Raw genomic sequence first — 23,375 nt, 5'->3', positions numbered from 1 at the left:
CCAGGACAGCCCTGCTTGCATTACCCTCACAGATCAAAAGCATATAGCATTTGTTTGTTTTAATCTTACCAGAGTAACAAGAAAGGCGCTGATTGTGCATGCTGCCTGACAGAGTGCACTGTATTCCTCAAGTAGGAGTGAGATGAACTGATGTGCCTGGGGTGGCCCTTGCATTGCTAACGTTGATGCAACTTTAGATCCCAGGGACAAGTGTCTGAGGAGACGAACCTTCATTTCAAGTACATATTCTCTAGCTTGCTGTTCCAACCGTTGGTAAAGCTGATATGGATCTCTTTCACAAAGTCTGTAGTATTAGAATATTTGTGACCAAAAAATATGCATGTAATCAACACAATTTTTATTCTCCTAAAAATATTTAGCAGTCAGCATTATTATTATTATTATTACAGAAAAGTGATGACTAGGATTTACAGAACTACCTCAAATTTGGGAGAAGACAGTCCCGTTCCCTACTTTTTAACTGTGGAACTGAGCTCCTGTGTAGCTTAAGGACTAGGTCCAGCAAAGAACTTTGGCACCTGAAGAACTAATTAATTTAGGACTTTAGTGCCTCAGTTCAACTTGCAAGCTACAAAGCCCTTACTCGACGGCACACAACCTTACAGACATGCTTCTGCACCATTTCTCCATGTAGGGCCCTAACAGATGTCCCTGTGGGAGCAGCCAGACCTAAGCCTGACTAACATCCTGTAAAAGGACAGCCCTTCACTTAAAGCCATTGGAGGAGCTTGACCTATTAGGCAGCCAGCACACATCTACATACATACTAACAAGACTAGTCTCAACAGTGACTGTTTTGGGGGAAGATTTCTGTTGTTAAGCTCAACAGAAAGAAGACCTTTCATATAATTACCAAGCTTTTAAGACACTTATTCAGGAAACTCCCTCCTGCCTTCACTGTGAATTTCTTACCCCAAGTAGCAGATCTTTTGTAAAGAGACATTCTCTGCACCTTTTATTAGAGCTGGGTCATCGCACAGCAGAGGTGTGGGATTCACAAGGCCAACAAGAATACCCTTCAAGCCACTCACCTAGGGCTTCGTGATTAGGGCACTCTACTTTGGCAGGGCCTAAGCTGCGATCACTAGAAGCGATTGGTTTATTTTTATCTCGAGCAGGGACCAGAATCTGGGACTCATTTTTCCCTGGGAAGTACACCGACACCTAAGCTCCAGAACTGTACTGCCCTGTACATGCTCTTCCAGCCCCTCAGTACGTGCTTCACTTGGCACCTGGTGACACAGGTTCAAAGGTGTCGAGGGCTTCCTGCTAAGGACAGCATACCACTGGCTAGGTCTGATACTCTCCTGAAAACGAGACATGGGTATGAACTAACTCACCCAGAGGAAAACTGGTTTCAAGTTCCTGGGCAGGTGCTCTGGCTGTACACCAGGCGTTCCCACATGCTGGAATATTTTGATATGCTTGATGCAGTGTGCAAACACTGCCCGAGGAACTGAGGGCTGCCRCCTGCTGATGTGTCCATCTGGGAGCAACTCCCAGTGGTGGTGATAACATATGAGCTCAAGATAAACATGGAAACTTCTGTGCTAAGCTCCCATAAGACAGGCAGCATCACTACCACCACTCATCTCCAGCCATACTTCGAGAGAGCACCCAGTTATTTAACAGGAAGGTTCAGTGACCAGCCCTCAAAAGGATTTCACAGCCCATAATCTTCAGTGGGCAGAGGGCACCTAAGTCTAAAGGAAGAACAGGATTTAGTCAGTCACCATCAGTGCCTCCTGCTGAAGCAATGCTTAGGACAAGGCACTGAACATGATGGCTGCTTTGAAGCACTTCAGAGGGAAACTGCGCATGGAGTTTAAGCATTTACTGCTGGATCTGGGAGCCCAGGGAGGTGGGGAAGAAGAAAGGGACAAGTACTTGGGAGTTAGATGAATTGAAGTCTGCTGCTATCTAGTTCCTGCTCTTGCCTCCTTACTCATAAGACAGGAGTACAGGAGCACTGTCAGGTTGTCAGGAAGTGCTCCAACACCCAATAGGGACAACACTTGGCACCACTACCTATTTACCAGCAAGCAGACCAGACTGTTTCTTGCTAGCTATACTTAATAGATCTGAGCATGGAATGAGAAATAAGGAATTTCTGCCTTTTAAAACTAGATTTACTTGGCCACAGAATGAACTCTGGCATGTTACTACCTACATGTTTGTTGTTCAAAAAAAAAAAAAAACTCAGATGATAAAATAAACTTTCAATACCTACATTGGTTCATTCTTTTGGGTTTTTTGGCATGACATTAATACCACTGACTGGACTCTCAGGTATCCGCACAGTTTGCAGAAACCCACTATCTTAATTTTATTTCATATTTTGGAGACCAAAAGGAACTCAAAAGTACAAAATCATCATATTGACATTCAAGGCTTCCTTTTGAGACTCTGTTTCTGCCTTTGTATTTTAATAAAGTCTCTCAGAAGTGAAACACAGTTCTAGAAAAATCAAAGCTTTGAAGTACATGACAAAGGTGCATAGTATGCATTTAAATTTCCAAAATTTTTTCATTAAAGAGAAACTGTACAAAAACAATCTTTTTAGCTATGATTCAGTTTTAATTACACATTTATGCTACATTTAAGACTTTGATTTCAAAACATATACTGTATCTTTTGATCACCTAATTTATAAACAAAGCGTGACTAATATGGAGGCATACTTTGTTACTCTACATTTACACAACTCATGTTCAAAAGCAAGTACTCAATCTTTATAAAAGAGAGGCACAATTAGATTATTTAATTATCTATTAAAGCTAATTCAGAAGTATAGTCACATAGAGAGCAATATTAGATGATGATAATCTTTCAAAAGTTTTTCCATCCTGCCAGAGTTTAGTTTCAACTAGAAAATCTCCACATAACAATTAGTTGTTCAGACTAGTCAGGCTCTAGTATATTAAGTATTTACAGAACCAGTGAGAGACACTATTCTTTGGCCACAGTTTCAGGTAGAGAGAAACTGAGATGGACTTCCAATATATTGAAGCAGTTTAAATACAGCAATATTAGTCTCAAAAGGAAAAACAAAACAAAACAAAAACACCCCACAATTGAGGATCTCCTGAAACAAATCATCTTTACTGACTTCATACCTAGAATGGCAAAAATTTCAGTTTTGAAATGAGAATGAAGTTCTCTCAAAATCTGCCTGATCTAATGATCAATGACCAATATTAATTTTTTCTTTTGAAAAGAAGTCTTTTCTAGTTGTTACAACTACTTTAATATTCAGGCATTATTATAACCTATGTTAGTTCAACAAGGCAAGATTCTCATGAGTGGAAGTTTAAGTTAAACTGTGTGTCATTATTATTAATAATCTTCAAAGTCTTTTGAATAAAATTTTGGGACACATCCACAGTTATGCACTAATATCCCTACTGCAACTAGCATGTGAACTAATGATTTCCCATGCATTCAAAGTAGTGTTTAAAAATCCCGCATGAAACACAGTTGACTGTTGTTTCTTCATTCTAGTGGAGAGGCAATCATTTTAAGCAAGCAGGCTTACAGATGAGAGGTGTTAAATAACATTCTATTAAAGAAAGCAATATTCTAAATTACTTAAAACTCATAAAAAAAATCCTCTTAGCAATTAATAGATATTTTTCAAAGTGCTATACCTATCCACCAGCTCTTTCATTCCTTCTTTATCTGGTACCAAAGATTGGTCTTGGTCATCTGCCAAAGGGGTCCCAGCTTGGCGATATATACACCGAACCATATATCTTACTTCTGACCAGTAATTTTGAAGCTGCTGAGATTCACGTTCAGTCTCTGCTGAAATTTCTCTGCAAACAATTACAAAGATTATTCTCAGTTTGTACACCACATAGGTGTACTCATTCCTACTAAAATAACCCTGTTTAAGCAGCTTAAGCACAAGCTAACAAATGAGCTACAATACTACTGGCAGTTTGACTACCAGCATCAAGCTAAAGTTTGAATTCAATTCTTACCTGCGCTCATTACAGGCCTCACAGTTGCAAGCTATGTCTGAAGGAGAGGAATTGCTAAGATCTGCAGCAGGCACAGTCTGTGCGCCAACAGTTATTCTTCCTCCTCCTACAGATTCCTGCTGTGATCCACTGTTACCAAGAGGCATGTGCAAAAGAAAATCTTGGCTCTGAGAGGAAAAGCAGAGGTAGCAACTTTGGTTTGTAAGGTATAAGCACGAAACATCTATAAGTAGACAAATATTAACATGGTGATTCTTAGTGTTAGATACATTTTGGGACAGCGCTCAACCAGGCACAAAGAGGAAACTCTTCTTCAAGAGTTTATCTTCCAAAACAGTAATGGTTGTTAGAAAGCTGCTATTCTTGGGAACTGATGCTTTCTCCTGTGTACTGTGTTGCTCAGTACTAGATGACACACACCTCTTCCTGAAGGCTGCTGGTATTTTGGTCTTGCGGTGCTCTTCCTCCCCTGAGCTCCACCCCCAGCACCCTGCACCCTTCCCAGGTGGCCACCAGCTTTCTGAGATGTCAGACTGGGACCTGTCCACGTTAGCTGTGGGACTGAATTGTTTGTTCTGCGCTCCTGACTCTCAAGCAGGGTGCAGACACAGCTGAACCAGGCCTGCACACATCCACTGCCAGCAGCAGGAGCAGCTGCTGGGGCTGGTGCCGAGGCAAACCGAGCGTCAGCACAGCTATGTAACGCGAGCAACAGCAGCCTTATCATGGGAGCATCTGCAGCAAGCCACCTACACTCGGGCTCGCAGTGACTGATTTTTGAGCTCATTTTGTTCTTTCCCGGCTGGTTTCTCTGATTTGTCTAGCAACATAATTCTTGCTTTTTTAAATTAAGCTCCCCAACTTAGAGAATCTTTTTACTGTTTGCTTTTAAAAATTTCTCTTGGGGAAAAAAAAAAAAAATCAAAAATAGTCATATTTTGATTTTATCTGGAGTATCGATAACTTAACAAGACATCCAAGAAGCTGAAAGCAAATTGTGCCTTTCTTGCACTTGACTTTTTCATTCTCTTTATTAATTCACTAAACCTGCCCTTAAAGCTTTCAAAACTTTTGACTCAACTGAACAACAGTGCACTTTTGTTCTTGGACAGTACTGCTGTCCTTGGAAATCTCTAGGGTGTGTCTAATATCAGGTTACCAATATAAACCCTTTAGATATAACCCCTTTAGATTAATTTTACTAGCTCTTATTAATAACCAATGTTTAGTGATATCCTTGCTATAAGTCCGAGAAAAATATTCTTAAATCTTTCTTACTAAAAACTACATTAATCATGCTGTTAACACAAGTTTAACAACATATTCTATAAAAACACAATCCTCCTTCAGATGGAACTGTTTACTGAAAAACAATCTGTATGTGCCTAGGGGCCTGTGCAGTCTCTTAGCTCTGCRCAGAGACACGTCAGCTGGAATCTATAACACTTCTAACTATTGAAAGCGTGTGGTTTCCCAGATCAGTTGTGAAGATTTGGTTCCGTATTACAGCATAAAATCTACAATTTACTTCTTATGGGGTTTTACAGGACCCTTAATTGAACTTTTCATAATTTGCTCTTACGAGGAGCACAGTTATAAAGTGAAGCTGAATTCTCATTTCAAAATAATTTCAGTATTTATTCAAAAAGTCAAAACTTGAAATATTATCACCATGTGTTAAACCAGTGTTTGCAGTGCTACAAAAAGGAATAAGCAATGGTTACAAGCATGCTGTGCAAAAGTTCTGCTTCTTTATAAAAAACGTAGGATAGAAAAGACAAAACAGACATAAAGGAAGGCAGCAGTGWGAGTACAGTGATCCAAGAACAATACTGAAAAAAAAGGAAAATTCACGTAGTTTACCTCACAGAGCACAGAGTGGGGCAGAAGTATGTATAAGCAGATACAGAATAGGAAAAAATATAGGGATCAAAGTAGCTTTAGTGAAAGTAGAAAAAACAAATCTCAAAAATCCCCTAAAATACTTTCTAAGCACTTACAATTTAAGCAGTTCCAAAGCACCGAGTAGCATCCAGCCCATTATAACACATCTTAGGTTACTGAATTCAGGTACTTCAACTCACCACCAGAGATTGCTCTATTGTAGCATGCCTCTCCTCCTTTTCGACTGTTCGTCGACAGTCTGGACACACCCACAGTGGAAGATGCAGCATATTGTTTGCTTTTGGAGATGTGGAAAGTGCTGTTTTGCTAGAATTCTTTATCCCGCTCTCTGAAAGCGAAGTATCTTTTCGTTCGCTTCTACAAAGAAGACAGTGCTCGCCAGTTGTATATGGGGCCCTCTGGCCCAAGCCAAAGGTAAATGGGGTCTACAAATAAATATTTGGATAGATACCTGGTTATTTACAGACTATGTACCAGAAAAGCTTATTTTCAATTTTTTTTTTAAACATTTAACAGCCCTCATTAAATGGTGAATCTCTGGAGTGCCCAAGATCAGACAGAGTAGCCTAATATCAGTCTGGCAGAATCACTGCTATTATGAATAACTGCAGATTCCATCTTAAAAAGTAATGTTTGAGGGAGCACAGACTATGGTCTTTCCCTCAAAAATAACTTATCCTAGATGTAAAAAATCTAATAAATAAGATACACAAAGGCAAAGTACAGCTCCTTTCACTGTTGTCATTCTCAGAAATAAAAAGGAAACTATCAGCTGCTTGAAGTTATCTCACCTCCCTTTTCAATATCTGTTGAAACAAAGACACTTTCAACTAAGCTTGTTACAAAATAAAAAAATAACTTAGTTTTAATAAAAAACAATCAATAAGGCTTTTAAAATCCACTGTCAGCTATTGAATAAAGCAGGTTTAGTGACTTATGGGGACAGAGAGGATTTAAAACTTACTTTCTCTTCCAAGATGCTACTGTGCATGAAATCATGGTTCCGCCATGAAACGCTGACCGCTCACTGAGCCTGATGCTCAGAAACATGTCAAGCAGAACAACCAAACAGAACCCAACTTCACAAGAGCTGAGCAGAGTTATACACAATGGAACAAAGCATCTTGTACGGCAGAATCTCAGATAGGTCTGATGAAGCTAGAGCTACTAGCATTCCCTTAATTAGTCTAACAGCCTGTATGTAAGCCTCAAAATAGTTAAGTTCTTTACAGCAGGCGGCCATGGCTGCTCATCCCCTTAGCCCAGAAAGTTTCCTTGTTAAAATACATTTTTCTGAAGCCAGACTGTGTCCCTGTTGGTACAATGAAGACATGTTCACAGACACCATAGGCAAATCCTTTCGGACATCAGCAGCAGGGCTTCCTCTGGCAAGTAGGAAAAGCAGAGGACAAAAATATAAAAGTTCAGAAATTAAGACAACGTGACCTTTACTCTTCTAGAAAGGAAAGGTTCAGGGCAAGCGTACCCCAGCCATGCTTCAAGGATTTGTAGAAGTTCAAACTTTATAATTTGTTTAAAGCTGTATCATTATCATTTAAAAAGAGTGATGGCAAACAGAGCAGGAAAAACAATCTTAAAAGGCTGGCCAGCTCAAACTTGGTAAAACCCCAGCAGGCTCTCCCAACGGTGTCTATATTTACAGCACAGATTTAAAGTTCAAATAAAGTGTTTGGTTCCTAAAATAAGGCAACAGTCCACTGCTAAGAAAGAAAAGTGAAGTGATCATACATGCAACCATTGCTTTTAAACAGTTTTGTATTTCTAACAAAATTGGTATTTAGAACCTTGATGAAGTGGAGACCATAAGGACAGCAGATTCCTGTTACAGCTTTGTCATACTAAAATGAGACTACAAATTGCAATTTCTTTCTTTATTTTTGAGATTATGAATTCATGCAAACATTTCAGCAACAGTTGTCACCTCTTCCTGGATTAGATGAGCTTGGATTTAGGTCATATATATTTATATTTGAGTGTATACTCAGAGCAAAGTGTACATTTTGAGAAAAGCAAGATATTTTTTCCACTAGTCAAGCTTCAAAAAATCTGTCATAGATCTCACCCAAAAAACATCCAGTCTTGCTCTCTGAAACATGTTCAGATATAATACTGATGAATGAAACTTGCAAGTAGGGCAAGCCAGAAGAGAAATAACAACATCTCTAATATGTATTTAGATTTAACTATAAGAATATTTTTATTACCAGTGTCTGAAAAAAGTTAAATAATTTCATCTGAAAGTAATTACAAAGCTTTTTTTTCTATCAGTGTCCAACCTCAAGCTTATTAAATCAATATAGTTTTACTTTGGAAATACTAAATTTCACTGCTTTTTAAAGCACTGAAGTTATCAGAAGCTTCATCATTGACTTCAGGTCCTAAACTCAAGAATGTAGTTTAAAGCTTTCCTCTGTACATCAGATGTTTAAGTCCTGAATCCATTAGTAATGGATTCAGCTGCCATATATACCTACTAAACTTGGCTGCACATACCTGAGAAACACCTGTGAACTCTGATCCAACAGAACTGTCTGTAAACTGTGTACCATTTAGTGAAACCTAGAAAAAAATTACAGTACACTGGTTACAATAGTTGAGTTTTGTGCTGATTCTAAGAATAGCATTAACAGCAATAAAACAAAAAAAGAAAGAATAAAACCTTCCCCCCACCCAAGGACTGAGAAAATAGCTTTCAAGCTTTCAATGACTGTTTGACTGCAGAGACGGAAAAATCTTTTTCTTTTGTAGTAAGGCTCCTTCAGATGCAAAAGTTAGTAATTTATGTATTATAAACTTTTGTAGTATAGCAGTTTTACTAACAATGCAACTCAAATTGGAGAAAACTGATATAGAAAAAACATAGGTGAAACTAAGTTTTTCCTCTGCATCTCATTGTTTACATTTAGCTTTTAAAACTTCTTTGGAAATTGTTTCAATTTTGCAATAGATTGCTGTCCTTTGGAAGTTGAATACAATATTGCTTAGAAAAATACATTGCGTTAACCAAGAAGACTCTTCTACAGCAGGGCACTGAACTGCATTCAGCTATTGCACTGCATCAGCCCTCCTCCTGCCCCAGRTTATAATTCATACAGAAATCTGAGATCGCTTCTCGACCCTGTTTCGCCATGTTACAGATGCTACTCCAGATATCACCGGAGTGCCTTTAACAGCCACAACTGTTTCCGTACAGTATTTGAGGACACTAAACCAGGAGTAAAGTTAAGACAGCATATAAATTGCAGTCAGTGACTACAGTGAACAATGACTACAGTGAACCTTACACCAAACTTACTTGAAGAAAAGGAATTTAAAAGCATTTAATAGAAATGGGGTGGGGGGGAGGATAAAGTAAGTAAATTCTTTTTTTCCCAAATTTCCCTCTTCCTGAGCACTGATTCTTCTCTTGAATTTCAGATACAATTTTTCTTATGCTTTACTTCAGACACGCTGCTGTTCTACCCTTTTCACATTTTTGCTACCTTCTTTGCGTCCCAGTTTTGTCATACTATTATCTCATGTTATTATGTTAAGACAAGAATTATTATGTAAAGACAAGAATAAAAAGTAGCCCATTCTCCCCCCCCCACTCACACACATCTCTTGGGTTAGATCTGCTAGGTTCCGAAAGCCTATTTTTGCTGCTACCAAACCAGCAACTCGAAATGAAGCCTCCTCCAGTACTATGGAGTACGATGGCCCTTCAGTCGCGTACAGCCACAGGATTACTGACGAGCTGGCTTACTGTGCCAGCTGGATTACTGCAAAGCCACTGTCTTCAGCGGGATTATTCAAGGCAGAGTAGTAGGTAAAACAATCTGCAAATCTTTACTAGAGAAGATACAAATAAGAAACTATACAACCTCACTTATATATCATAGACTAACTTTGAAGAGTGGGGATTTAAAATCCTCATATGCACAATGATCCAAAAGCACCTACGATCTGCAAAAATGCAGATGTGGAACAAGTTTGCCACTTTTATCCAGTCACTTTCCAGAAAGTGGAAAAAAGAAAAAGAAAATTGAAAGTCTTTCTAATGAAGAAAATCAGCTCCTTTAAGAAAAGGGAACTTACAGAATTGGAGGTTCCCTGGTTATTAGGATGCATATACATGCAAGAACAGACACAGAAACCACTAAGACTAAGAAACACACACACACAGAGAAAATAAACCAAATTCTGCAGCATTTAAGCGTGCGGATGTTGAGCGCTCATGCTGAAGGCAGTCACAAAGGTTGCAAAGGCAAAACCAGTAATAACGGGAGTTTTCTGTTATCCAGCAAATGTCCTATGATGCCAAGCCAAACTACTGGAACACCAGGAGTGCCTGCTTCCAGGAACAGGTAGCCCTGCTCCTAACAAAAGGAAAGGCCTGTTGATCCTGAGCAGTGGGCAGAATCCAGGTCAAAATACTGCTATCAGAAACCCAAAATATAATAGTGAGCATAATATCCTCAGGAGCAACAAAAAGGAAAGAATTGGGGGGGGGGGAAGGAATTAGGTAAGAGAGAGGAAACTTCAAAGGAGTCATCAGGAGCAAAATGTCTATGGGAATAAGGAGATTTAAGACATTGCATCTTTAGGCTTAGAGTAAACATAGAAATCACAAAGAGGACTTAAGAATGAGGGGCAAGGGAAGGAGATGGTTAAACAGTGTATCAGAGAAAATATTAAAAGAATTTTGCAGTTGTCCAAATGAGGCTCAATGACAGTTAAAAAACAAAATTAAAAAAAAAATGCGATAGCCTCATAAATAATTTCAGAGTGTGTGGAAAAATGCATAAAAACTACTATTAAATCCTATTTCTAGGGACATGAGGAGTAGGTAGCCTGTCAGGATCTATAAGATTAAAACAAATAAGTAAACAAATAGATGCATAAAGAAAGTGCTGAAACAAACTAAGGTCACRGCAGAAATATAAATGTATTTTTTGCCTTTCCACATTCACCACGGAGGAGCTTAAAGATGTTCTCCCAGTGAAAGCCGCCTTTGTGGCGGCTGCATTAGAGGATCGCTTGCAGAGCGGATGGACAACACAAACGTTCACAAGCCACCAAGAGCAGATGACATTCACCCAAGAGACCTAAAGCAGCTCAAGGATGAAATAGCTGCGCTAATCATTACAGAACGTAGACACTTGCTTCACACTGCTTCAGTATCAGATGAACAGAAGATAAAAACACATACACACCCACATATATGTGTATTTAAGTTTTCATGGGAGAGCCAGGAAATGACAGTCAGTCTGAAGCGAGGAAGTGCCCGTGATGACCAAGTTAACCAAGAGCACTAAACTCTTCTGGTTACTAGACACAGGAGACTAGAGAATGGCAGAAGGACATAACAGGAGCTAGTTCCCGGGCCATATGCTGAAAGGTATAATTTTGGGTGCATAACTTTACAGTGATACACACAAACCAGACAATTATAACCTTCAGAAAACCCCAACTTTTTTTTTTTAAGCATCCCTGATTACCTATTTTCATGATTTTAAAAATCTTGTCTTTTAAAAAACTATTTTGTGAAGATAAGCACCAGAATGAAAACTGACATGGATCAGGAAAATAGGAATCTGTGCGTACAGCACTTAAATGTAATGGAAAGAGGGGGAGGAAGAGTTCTTTCTATAAGTCTTATTTACAATAGAAAAAAATCACTATTTCTCTTGCAAGCTGCTGCCACACTAACTCTTCCTCTCTAAAACTCCAGTTTTCCAGAGAATAAAGATATCAGGAATTATATTATCATCTTAGTACATGGTAGTTCCTGCACCAAAAAGCACGAAGAACGTGACAATCACAGCTAGCAACAGAAATCCTTTATTTCACCTGAATGACCTTGGAGAACCAGTCGAGCAATCAGAACACAGACACTAAAACACAGGGTCACACATTGCTGACTGGTAAGAGCCCGGCACAATTAAAATCAGAGCTTCRGCAGGCTGAGCAATAAACTCCTGGATGCGAAACGGCTGGTTAAGCCACACCAACGCCACGAGAGCGAGCGCAACACAACGGCATCTCATGAAAGTTCAGGAAAATAAGAAAAGCACAGGAAAATCCAAACTCAATTCCTTGGGGCGCACCCTAAACAGTTCAACAGAAATGTAATGCTGAAAATAACGCAATATTAAATCAGATTTCTTGTGCGGGGGGAGGGGTTACAAAATATTGTACTGGTTTTCTCAAGTGCATTAGGAAAGGTACATACCACAGCAAACAACGTTACCAAGAGTAGGTTAAGGCTAACGTAAGTCATGCGGCATTATTCTATAAAGTCCTAATGTAATGAAGTTATTCTGTATCACTCGATTAATTCATTTATTTTTATGCACACAGTTTTTCGTCTAAGGTTGTTGAAACACCAGAAACAAGCAAGCAGCACATTTTCTACAAGTGTCTGACTCATACTAAAGGAACCTACTGCACTTAACCCTGGCCCCCCCAAACCTCGTCTGGGCTACCTGCTCTCCCGCCAACGCTTTTGGTGCCAAACACCGCTTGCCACGGCCGCTCTGTGCTGAGCCTTTGTGGGATGCCTCCAGGCAGGGCCCCGTGCTCCGGCGGGACACGTGGCAGCACCGCGGGCTCAAGTCCCGCTGCTGCCGGCCGCCAGCTCAGCGGGCACAGATTCCTCTGGCTTGTCCCGGCCAGGCAGAGCCTGAGCTATTACTTCCACTTTCCAGTCATACCCAAATCAATCACAGAACCACTGGCGGCAGAAAATGAAGCTTACAAAATCATAAGTGATATTAAGATAACGAGAAAGATATGCTTTACTCTTTCAGGTCGAGAGACAGGCAGCCACATGACTTCAACGCATGAGGTTAGGATCCCGCCCTCCGCTGATACCGGGTGCTGCAAAGTGAAATGCGCAGGTGAGCTCAAAGGGTGGTTACGGAAACGCACAGGGGGGTGGAGATAGCTTCTACAGTAGGTATCAAACACAAGTCCCAGTGTGCAACACCTCTGATTTTCAAGACCCGGAAAAGTACATGCAGCAAAAGGATCAGTCCACACCTGCCCCGCAGCTCTTCTCTCCTCCCTGCGTCTAACAGCAAGCACCACCAGACAGGACAGAGTGCTGGCCACACCTTTAGCACGGCAGGGRGGTTTTTAAATTGTTCCTGAACATTATCAGTAGCGACTACAGTATTAACAGGAGCCTCTGCAGCTAACAATATTACAATGCAGAAAAGATATTAAAATGTAAAAGCCAACAGTAAACCATCAACGCAACATTTATCCCTTCCTTAGTGACTTTTGGAGTCCAAATAGTTAGTATCTGGTACAGCACAATTTTTCAGAGCAAGAGCAAACTGAAACAAAGCTACTTGGCAGCTTCACCACTCTTGTCTATGTGATTTCAGGAATTTCAACATGCAAGCTTTTTTTTCCCCCCTCTGCTGTATTTTAGGAAATCTATGAACAGTTGTGGAGGCACTGAAAACACCCATCCAATATTCTACATAAAGTACTGTCAGCCTTCTCAGTGAAACAGTTGCTTAGAAAAGCTTCCTACATTCTGAACAGATCAATTCTGTGCACCGCACGAAAGAAAAAAACTCACCTACCAAAACACCATAATATACCAACTACTGCAAAACCAAAGCAAAACAAAACACATGCCAGATAAAGTAAAGTATTACCTGCATTATTAAAAAAAAAAAGTCCTTTTTTTGAGGGTCTAACATTGAAAGAAACTGTCTGGTGACATTTTTGGATCATATGAATGGTCACCCAGAACTGTATTTTGGAAACTTCTCAAAGATGACGACAGCACTATTACTGCTGCCGCAGAAAGCTGTCAGGAATATTTACTGTCAATAGCAACAGGCCCAAGAAATGTAAAAGCGGCCACTGACGCATCATGTCAGGGCCCACTGCAGTCAGTTAACAACAGTTTGCTGTAAGATTACTAAAGTCACTGTCCATGGTCATGAAAATCTGAAGACAAAGTGGCAGTGGAATAGGAATTATTTTTAAATAGAAGGTAAAATAGAAGTATAGAAATTTCTTATTTTTCATTGTTAAGTAACCCCAAGTAATACTAGAAGTTTTGCAGAGAAAGACATGCCCACTTAAAAGAGCACAATAAAGCCATCTTTTAAAAAGATTAAACACAAGAGCTTTCTTTCTGGCTCTAGAGTATGGAGAATGCAAAATTTACGTGCCCAACAACAGGCAGGAAAATAATCAGCAAAACTTGATGCACTTCCAGGTGCGCAGACACAGCAGTGCTCAAGAAATTCAAGACGCTATCAAAGTTTATCACTGCTGTTTCACAAGAAAAAAAATTAATTTGGCCATCAGTGATACAAAGTTTAATTCCATAGCTGCTTTTAAGTGGTGACTGGTAAACTGGCAAACGTTTGATTTGCAATGATGAAAGGTTTGGAGGTTCCTACTTCCAAAACATAATTGTGGTTTAATGTAACACAATACTGAAACACCATGTAACTTTTAAGGAGGGGTTGCATAAGAATTCAGACCTCCAAATAGTTTTAGTATTCATAGGAATAAAAGATGAACAAAATACACCATGAAACACTTGCTCAGAATCAGTAGCATTTGGCTTAAGAAAATGACGTTAAGTATCTTATTTTTTATGTGACAGTTACACACCGCTAGTGCCACTGCCCAGAGCGCAGTTGTGCTCGCTAACACGCACTTGCTTGCCAGGGAGTCTCACAGTGTTACAGGAGGCACTGACAGAAAAAAGTGAATATTTATCAGCTGCAAATGTCACCAACTGAGAGGCAGTACGACAGCGCACGCTCCAAGGGCTGCCTGTATGGAGAGCTCTTTGTAGGCATTGCCAAATTCCAAACAGAAGCAGGAAAAAGCACAGAAAAGGTGATAAATAATTTAAATTCAAATAGCCGTATTAAGTCAGCCAACACACGATCTGACCAACTGATAAATTTTGCAGGCTATTAATCCATTTTACCAAACATGCCATTTTGAGAACTTAACACATTTGAGCGTTGTTACCCGTTCCCAGTCTAGTTTGTATTATTCTAGCATAGCCCAAATTCTCAGGATGAGAAAACATATCCATAAGCAAGTCTGCGACACAAGTACCACCCTTGGTACTCCTTCAAAGGCTACTGAACTACACACAATTCCAGAGAACCTTGAACTCCTTACATCAATTAACAGGGATACATATACATATATACATACACACACACACATATATATATTTAAAATTAAGTCTGTGGAAGAACAAGCATTCCAAGAAATATTACAAGGCTGTGTGACTTGTGCTATGCAGAATTTGAATACAGAATCTGACCGTTACTCGCAAATACAGATAAATTGCCTTCTTTGATCTGAAGTAATTAAGTAGCAGGAGAAACAGAAGTTGCCACAAGTTGAGCAACAGCCAAGAGTAAAGCATTAGTGAGAAATTTGGCAGAGGCTCCAGAGGACAGAAAGCATTCCCCATCAACACAGCAAATGTGTTGATTCAATCCTTCATTACGTTGGTATCTAACACACAGCACATTTATGTTAAATAGCCATAATACTTACAGAAATCATTAATATTGCACCAGAGAGCGCACAGTCAAATATTTAACTTTGCCATACTGCTCTGGGGGAGAAATAGCCAAAGCTCCACGAAGAGGAGGAATTGAAACCACATCTACCACAGAACACAATTGTACCTTGAAGTATTTCACGTAGCTATGATAAACCAACAGTATGTCACTAAACTGATTTATGTAAGATCTTGTGTGTATACATTTGGATATGGCAGGTTCAAAAATCTTATCGCTGTAAAGCAGGCTACCCCCTCGTGTCACGCGCCCCCCGTGATGGTAAGCCAGCAGGAAACCTGTACTCAATGGCCAAATACAGGAAACGTAACCTATAAAGGGGGAAGGAGGAAAAGAAACAATGCTGGCTCCAGGAAAGGATGATTCATCCGACTTGAGAGAATTTGCACTTGTTTTGTTTGCGAAGATAAGCTAGAGATAGGAAAATGCTGAGCAGATAGTACAAGTATCACGCTCAATTACAAAATCAAGTACTCGTTCCAGAAGCCAACAGGCTGTTGCCAAGTAGGTCACTCATTTAGCCCTCCAAAAGGTGAAGCGTGATATTACTTCAGTGTATTAGGAACAACATAAAGATAAATCTATTGAAAGTTTTTAATACATACTCGGTAAATAGACAGTCACAGTAACCCAAAACTATGTATTTACTATCTGAACATCTTCACAGAAAATGCTTACGAGCAAAATGGTTTATATTTGGTTTGACTTGTGCTACTCCTAAAATAAAGTTGGCCAGATCCCAGGTAAAGCTTCTTTCAGGCAACAAATGCTTTTCTTGTTTGTAATTTCCTGGGAGATGCTCAGGATTCATATACAATCAACATTCAAAGACTTCAGTAATATTAGTGACATTTCCATTTTGTGTTTAATCTTTTTAATGTAGTAATATGGACTGCCACAGTGTTTTCTCTACCTGCAAGATGGACTCTTTGAAGCTTCTCCTTCTTAACCAAGTCAACTGTTATCATCATGTTACTAAAAACTACCTTAGGTTTCTTAGAGTTTTCAAGGCTTATATTAACACTTGAATTTAAGCAAACACAACACTGCATCTCCATAGCTTAGTAAAAGTTGTGCCTAAAATAAATTGCATGTGTCAGGCAAGTTGGCAGTGGGAAAGTTTAATCTAGAAAGCTTGATCTACCTTGCATATAGATAATGAAGCATGAATGACACACACACAAACACACAGAGTAGAAAATGATAATCTCCTCCCTTCTCAGACAAAATGACTTGCTTCTTTTCCAACAATGAAATTTTTAAGGACTTTTGATACTAAGTCATTACTTTAAAATAGTTTTTAATAAAAGCTGAAGTTATTTCAAAGGAAGTATTTTCCAAAGGAAGCATTGCTCATTATATTGTTCAATCTAGGTAGATGAATGTTAAAAATTTGAGTATTAAGTGAATACTGGGCTTGTTCAAAAAGACCAATATGTACCAGTTTAAAGAAAACTATAAGTTAAAGGTGAGGTTATGTGAGTGGTGGTTGTGTGGAGGCAGCTGCCCCTGTCTCACCCTGCTTGGGAAATCCCTGAAAGCAAAACCAAGACTAATGACAATGTCTCTATTAACCCCTGCCAAAGCTCAAGTCTCAGTTATCTGGCCAACAAGATCTTGTGCTGAAGAATTCTTAAGACTTAAGCATTTGCAAGACCATTACAGAGGTCTGGAGGGACGAGGGCGACAAATCACCTGTACATAACCCTATTATGCAATATAAGATATAATATCAGTAGCTGGAAGAGTTAAAGCATTTTTTTTCCCATTACTGGGACAAGGGCTAGTCATTCACTCTTAGCATCTGCCAGACCAAAAGCACAGATAGCTTTAAGCCTGTTTAAAGAGTATACGCCATGAAGGTTTTGTTTTGTTTTTAGTATGCCTTGACACACAAAAGCGTCAGAAACAGAGCAGGGAGGAAGGAAATCAGACAGCACTGAACAACAACGGCAGAGTAGGAAGAAAACCAATATTCTTTCTACTTCAAACTCTTTAAAGATGCAGGTCCTCTGAAAATAAGTGGCACTTCTATGAAATTACTCAGACCTGCTTGTTTAGCAGCTGTATCTTTTTTTCCTTTGGGTCCTCAGAGCTCAGACAGAACAATTCTATTCCAACACAGTGATAGGAATAAGACTAAAATCTAAATGGCTACTAAAATTCACAAGCCACAAAGCCATCAAATCTTGGCTGACAAAAGGCTACGTTCAGAAACAGCAATCTGAAATTAAATGAGATACACTGCATATAAAGGTGTCTGAAACCAACTTGGGAAAATTGTTTAGCTGTACTTAAAAAAGAAAACTTTGAAGTAGTACTTCCAAAAGAAAACAGATTCTTTATTGTTATCCTGTAGTGAGTTTTAAGGAGCAACTTCTATATTCTGTGCTCTTCCCCCCGTGCATATTTCAATAGCTCACAATTCTTCTTGAAGCGGAACCAGCCTCCAGGAAATAAGTAGTTCACCGGTTATAGTGACAACATTATGAAAACATTAGTACAAAAAACAAACAAACAAAAACCCTACATTTATGTCCATGATCCCTACAATAACTAGAAAAAACAAATTTCAGTTATTTAAGAAATTAAGAAAATTCAAAAACCAAAATTAAGAAGAAGAAACTCAGATCTCTATCCCATTAAAAGACAGAATGATCTATAATCATTTAACTTTTAAACCAGAAGTCAGAGCCAGGTTATACCCAAAGAAGAGYTTTTCATCTCTTAATTTATTGAATACGGACAAAACAGTGACTTTGTTGGACATTAATTTGAACAATGACGACTTCAGGTATTAACTCCATTAAACTTCAGGATGGGAATATTCATTCCTGCCTCTGTCAAGTCAATAAAACTCCATTTTGTACCTACAATTTACTTAGTTCTGATGTGACCAAGAAACCAGTTGCTATTAGAAAGTCTCAGAAGAGAAACAAAAAGAGAAATACACAGTTGTTTTGTAAAATGAAATGTCCAGATCCCAACAGAGGTCCTATAAGACCTCTGTAGACATTTCAAGTTGAATGCCATTAGCAGGTGAGATTTAGCCAATTTTCCCATTAGTTTTTAGTGGAACTACAATTTCACTGTTATGCCAGGATGCTCTGGATAGGGCTTGAGTAATTTAGTAATGTTAGTTAAATAAATAAGCATCCAAATCCAATGAAGTGCAAGCGCTGCTTATATACAAACATTTGGTCCCAAAGAGCTTAACATGAACTGTACTTAGCCTAAAGAAAGAAAGAAATTGGGAGCATAGCTTTGGGAATACTCGACTGACAGAGTTCAGGTATGTCTTGGAAACCACCTTTGGAATATTCTCTGCGGTGATTTCTTAACTAAAGCACTTCCAAAATCCAGTTTTAGGATATTGACAATTGCTTTTCCAGAGGCACAAATAGGAGCTGCAGATAAATCCACTCTTTTTCATACACTTAAAGCCAAAGACCACCAGTCTTTAAAATAAATAAATAAATTCAAAGAAACAAGCCCTCCCTCAACCCAAACCTATATAAGTTGTACTGAAGAAGAATACTTGTTGCATGATTTAATGTAGTTTGTATAATAAAGGCCAAGAGAGACCTTCCTGAATTAAATCCTGTTCAGATGTTTTTTCAAGATGATATGATCTAGCATATTTTCTATTTAAGGATGGCCAGTGATAAATCATCTAAAACTGAATTCATCTAATTTCAGAATCACCTAGCAGATTTCATCATATGTCCGTTCACCCTCCCTTATCACCTTTCTTCTGTTCTACACGCAGACACGTCTATCTGAGGATCAGTTTATTCCTCACCTTCCCTCTAAAAGAAGTAAGGGACTGGAAAGAGTAAGAAAACAGGCCTTTGTAAGTCAAAACTAAAGAGAAATTATCATGATCCTTCCTAAGAAGTAGCCACAAGAAGTGGACACAGTAGTCCAGAAGAATTCAGCACCAGATACAAAATAACCTCCCACCCAACTCCTCCATTTGATATTGTTATGAATAAATTCAAGGACCTTGCCAGCCTTTTTTATACACAATATTATGCAGCTAGGCACAAGCCGACAGCACAGCAACCTCAAAGGAACAGCCTTCTGCAGCTTTTTTCCAAGAAACAGCTTTCTGAAAGTCCAACGCTCTTTGCTTCTAGGTAGATCACTTTAAATTTGGTTGCGCTTGCATGAATACCGTTTGTTTGTAGCAAGCATATGATCAAATACCGGTTTTTCCTATATCAAGTGAGTGCTCTTTTTATAGCTTTCCAGGTCATTATATCCTCTGGAAGCTTTATGAATAAAATTTCTTTTTTTTTTTTTTTTTCCAAGTCAACAGTAAAAAGTTAACAGCATTAGAGCAATTTCCTGTAACCCACTAGATATATACCACTGACAGTGCCAGCTAATAACTGAAGGTCTCTATAGACAAACAGATGGAAGACCTGCATAATCTGTGGACAAAATATTTCTATTGCATGCAAAAGCTGTCTTAATAAACTGCAGTCACCCTTACTTTTTTCAAAGGCAGTCAACACTTCATGCAGTATTACCCCAAATCCAAAAGATAAAATTCTCCAGCTGTCCTCATGGCCCTGAATACACCTTTTCTCAAGGAAAAAGTATGCTTACTAGCAACAGTTATTAATACCATAGTTGACTTGCACTGACTGAACAAAAGTCTCTTGTGGTTAATGGTTAATTGCGTGAGAGTGGAGAAGCGGAGCTACAGAGAGAGCAAGGGATCCAAGATTCAGTGAAAAGTGTCTACGCTTGCAAGTCTGATCTTGTCATTTTAGCTTCTCTTGAACCAAAAGCATCTGTCTTCATCTTGCACAAAAAACTAAAATTCTCAGAGCCAACTGACACCATGTTTAAATCTATAAATGGATAGAGAAATACATATTACCTACTGTACTGAAATTCCATACTGTAGTGCAATGGATGAAAAAATATAGCCTTTGAAGAAAAGCCTGCATCTGAAGTTTTATCCAATTGCCCAACTTCACTTTGTAAACTACGGAACCCCTTTTTGTACAAATTGCCCCCTTGACTGATAAGCAGTTTCCCCACTGCGTTGCAAATAGAAGAACAATTCCCTTCCAGGCTAAAGCAAAACATTATGAGTTTTGGTCTTAAAAGTGTATGTTTAAGTTTCTAAGGGAGGGAGAGTAAAAATGGGATTTAGCATAGAAATGTTGCAGCTTGTTTAGCTTAGTAAAACAGCGATATCTCATTGTAAAGACATGGCAGAAGCAAAGAGGAGGAAAACCAAAACCCTACATTTTGAATTAAAAATTAAATATAAATCAGAAGCCTGAAAACCATGATATAAACCTGTGCTCATCTTGTTGTTAGTCCTTATCCTAGAGAAAATATATATTTAATGAGAGGGGAAAAAAATTGCAATCAATTAAGTATAAACCTCTCAGCTCATCTTAAATTATGTGTAGCCAGAAACTACAGCAAGCCTAAAGCTATGCAAACAATTATATGGCTTAATAAGACCATTTATTCAGCTTAAACTTCCACCACTTTTTAGTTTTAAAAGTCAGCAGCAATTAATACCCTTATCTTACTTGTATTTTGCATTATATGGATCTGAGGTTCTGCACATAAATTGGAAACGAATATCAGAAATCAGTTAATTTTTAAGTAGTATCACTTGTGCACATGCATATTCAATGATTTATATCAATAATTCTGTAACTCCTTCCCATCCTTTCATCTTAAGTTATTCAAATAAGCTTTCACACTTCACATTTACAATTGTCAGAATTCCTCCACCCCTAGCTCCAAATCAAGAAATTTCACACCTCAATGGAGCATTTTTAAAAAAGGATGAGTCCAGGGCCTGACAAGTGTCTTGTGCTAAATTTGCAAAAATCACAGCAATTCAGAAATCCTGAACACCTTTCTGAGAATAGTCCTCCATCAAGATTTTGGATATTTTAGTCTGGAAGTGACTGGGGAGAAGGCTTTGGTTACATCAGTGGCTTATAGTCATTACAGTCATTTTAAGACAACTAAAAGGAAACAATTCCAAGATGCATCTCTATATTTTCAAAGGATGCTGGCAAGTAACAGTGCTGCTTCGCRGGGCCTTGAAGGAGACCTCCTTTGGTCAACCACCTTCAAGAAATGACCAATTGGAATAGATGCAGCCAAACGGGATGGCAGGCGAAGAGGCCTGGTTCCTTCGGCTTACCAAGCGCTGCAATTCTCTCAGTGCATACACTGAGCGTGGAAGAAAGAATTAAACTGAGGATGGGGAAGAAGTGTAAAATGTCCAGGAATACCTGCAGACTTAAGTGAAAAAAAACTATCAAGGACAGCATCAAGGATCTAAAACAGTCAAAGACAGAGGTAGTGAAGATCCATTTCAAAATGAAGCTTAATCACTTTATGAAAAGAATTTTTAGATTTCTACAGATAGGAGGGAACAAAAAATTGCCCAGATCCCTTCACATTTTTATTCCCATTAATGTGAAAGAAAGTTTTGTAGCTACCCAAATGTTTGCACTTCAACCATCATTTACAAGCTGTTTTTGTCTTCTGGGTGTTGGGTTTTTTTTGTTGTTGTTGTTTTTTGCCATTTGGTTRGGGAGGGAGCATGGAGGGAAATTGGCCTAAAGTAGTTTTTTGGGGGGKTTTGGGTTTTTTTTTAAGGCTCTTATGTCATTTAATACTGCATTTAGAATASAAAAAAGAACTTAAAACACTAAATTTTGTGTAAAAGCATTCAGAGTTTGCAAGATAACTAAGCCTGAAACCAAATTAATATCAGATTTATTACTAACCCACAAACAAGAGAAGGGGGGGAGGGGAAAAACTCATGTCTTTTACTGTTTAAAGTATAGTAACTAATTATATTTAAAGAGTTTTCTGCACAGCATGAAATGCTGTTGCCTAGTTTGCAAGTGAAATGGCAGCAGGTATCCAAAACAATAGAACTAATTTAAGCACAGACAAGCTTAGACTTGAGTAAGAACGATTTGGGTCTGCACTATCTCAATGTGCAGCCACCAAGCACCCAGGCTCTCCAGGGGGAAAAAGGAGAGAAGAAGATTCTGTTTTAATTACACACATTACAAATTCTTTATGAGAACATATCCCACATGCAATACTTCCCTCTGTTGCAGCCAAATATGACACAGCAGAACAGAGCCAATCCACCTCCTACCAGGATTYGGCCTTTCCTGTACTAGAAAGATGCTCAGCAATATTGCAGCAATTATGCAGCTGCATGTGCTAAGGAAACACCACAAGCTAATCATCAAAATGATTGAAGCACTTCTTTTCCCCAGTACGATGACCAAAAATGTTCTGAGCAGGCAGTAAAAATGCCCCCAAGTTCTCTCTGCTCTCCCTGACAGGTAACAACCACACATCCACATTTTTTTCCTAGTACAAATTTGTCAGAGATTGAATCTGTTGTTTATATTTCAGTCAAACAGAAATACGTAAAGTTAATAAGATAAACGCAAAACAAGAAACCCCAGAGCACGCCAGTGCTTTCATATGAAACAGTAAATAGCGCTCAGTCAGAGGCAAGTGTAAGACACATAAGAAAACAATATTTAGGAATAAATTACTTGAATATGTAGCTTTAAAGCTATGATTTTAGATGTTGTATTACAGGAATGACGTTACAAGAAACTGACCTCACTTGTTCAATTAGACAAACAGGTGAAGGGTTAAACATGCTCATTCTGAAGGGCAAAAGCTACTGAGCTATTAAGTGAAGCAGTGCATGTGGGAGGGTATTTTCAGAAGGACCCACCAAAAAGGACCCACCAAACAGAATCGCTAAAACTACTTACGTTTTTCCCACGACAGAGAAATAGAAATTTCAGCCAAATTGCATGCACTGACCTCGGACATGACACGCACAATA

General features: G+C 38.8%; 1 protein-coding gene across 5 annotated transcripts in view; it reads right to left on the bottom strand.

The window, feature by feature from the left end:
• Positions 1–8,489, bottom strand: part of FAM193A (family with sequence similarity 193 member A) — a 47,473-nt gene extending 38,984 nt beyond the window's left edge. For 3 of the 5 annotated variants that reach the window (XM_026064709.1, XM_026064710.1, XM_026064712.1), the window contains exons 1-5: positions 8,424–8,489; positions 6,089–6,334; positions 4,005–4,171; positions 3,669–3,836; positions 70–304 (exon numbers count right to left, since the gene is read on the bottom strand). In XM_026064709.1, the coding sequence (XP_025920494.1) occupies positions 70–304; positions 3,669–3,836; positions 4,005–4,171; positions 6,089–6,178 (660 nt within the window). In that variant the 5' untranslated portion in view covers positions 6,179–6,334; positions 8,424–8,489. Of the gene's footprint in view, positions 1–69; positions 305–3,668; positions 3,837–4,004; positions 4,172–6,088; positions 6,335–6,873; positions 7,295–8,423 lie in introns of those variants that run through there. The other 2 variants (XM_026064711.1, XM_026064713.1) reach the window with 2 other exon arrangements.
• Positions 8,490–23,375: the final 14,886 nt, after the last annotated feature.

The sequence above is a fragment of the Apteryx rowi genome, unplaced genomic scaffold, assembly GCF_003343035.1.
Source record: "Apteryx rowi isolate R43461 unplaced genomic scaffold, aptRow1 scaffold_22, whole genome shotgun sequence".
Lineage (NCBI taxonomy): Eukaryota > Metazoa > Chordata > Aves > Apterygiformes > Apterygidae > Apteryx > Apteryx rowi.
This window is presented reverse-complemented; position numbering and strand designations above follow the sequence as displayed.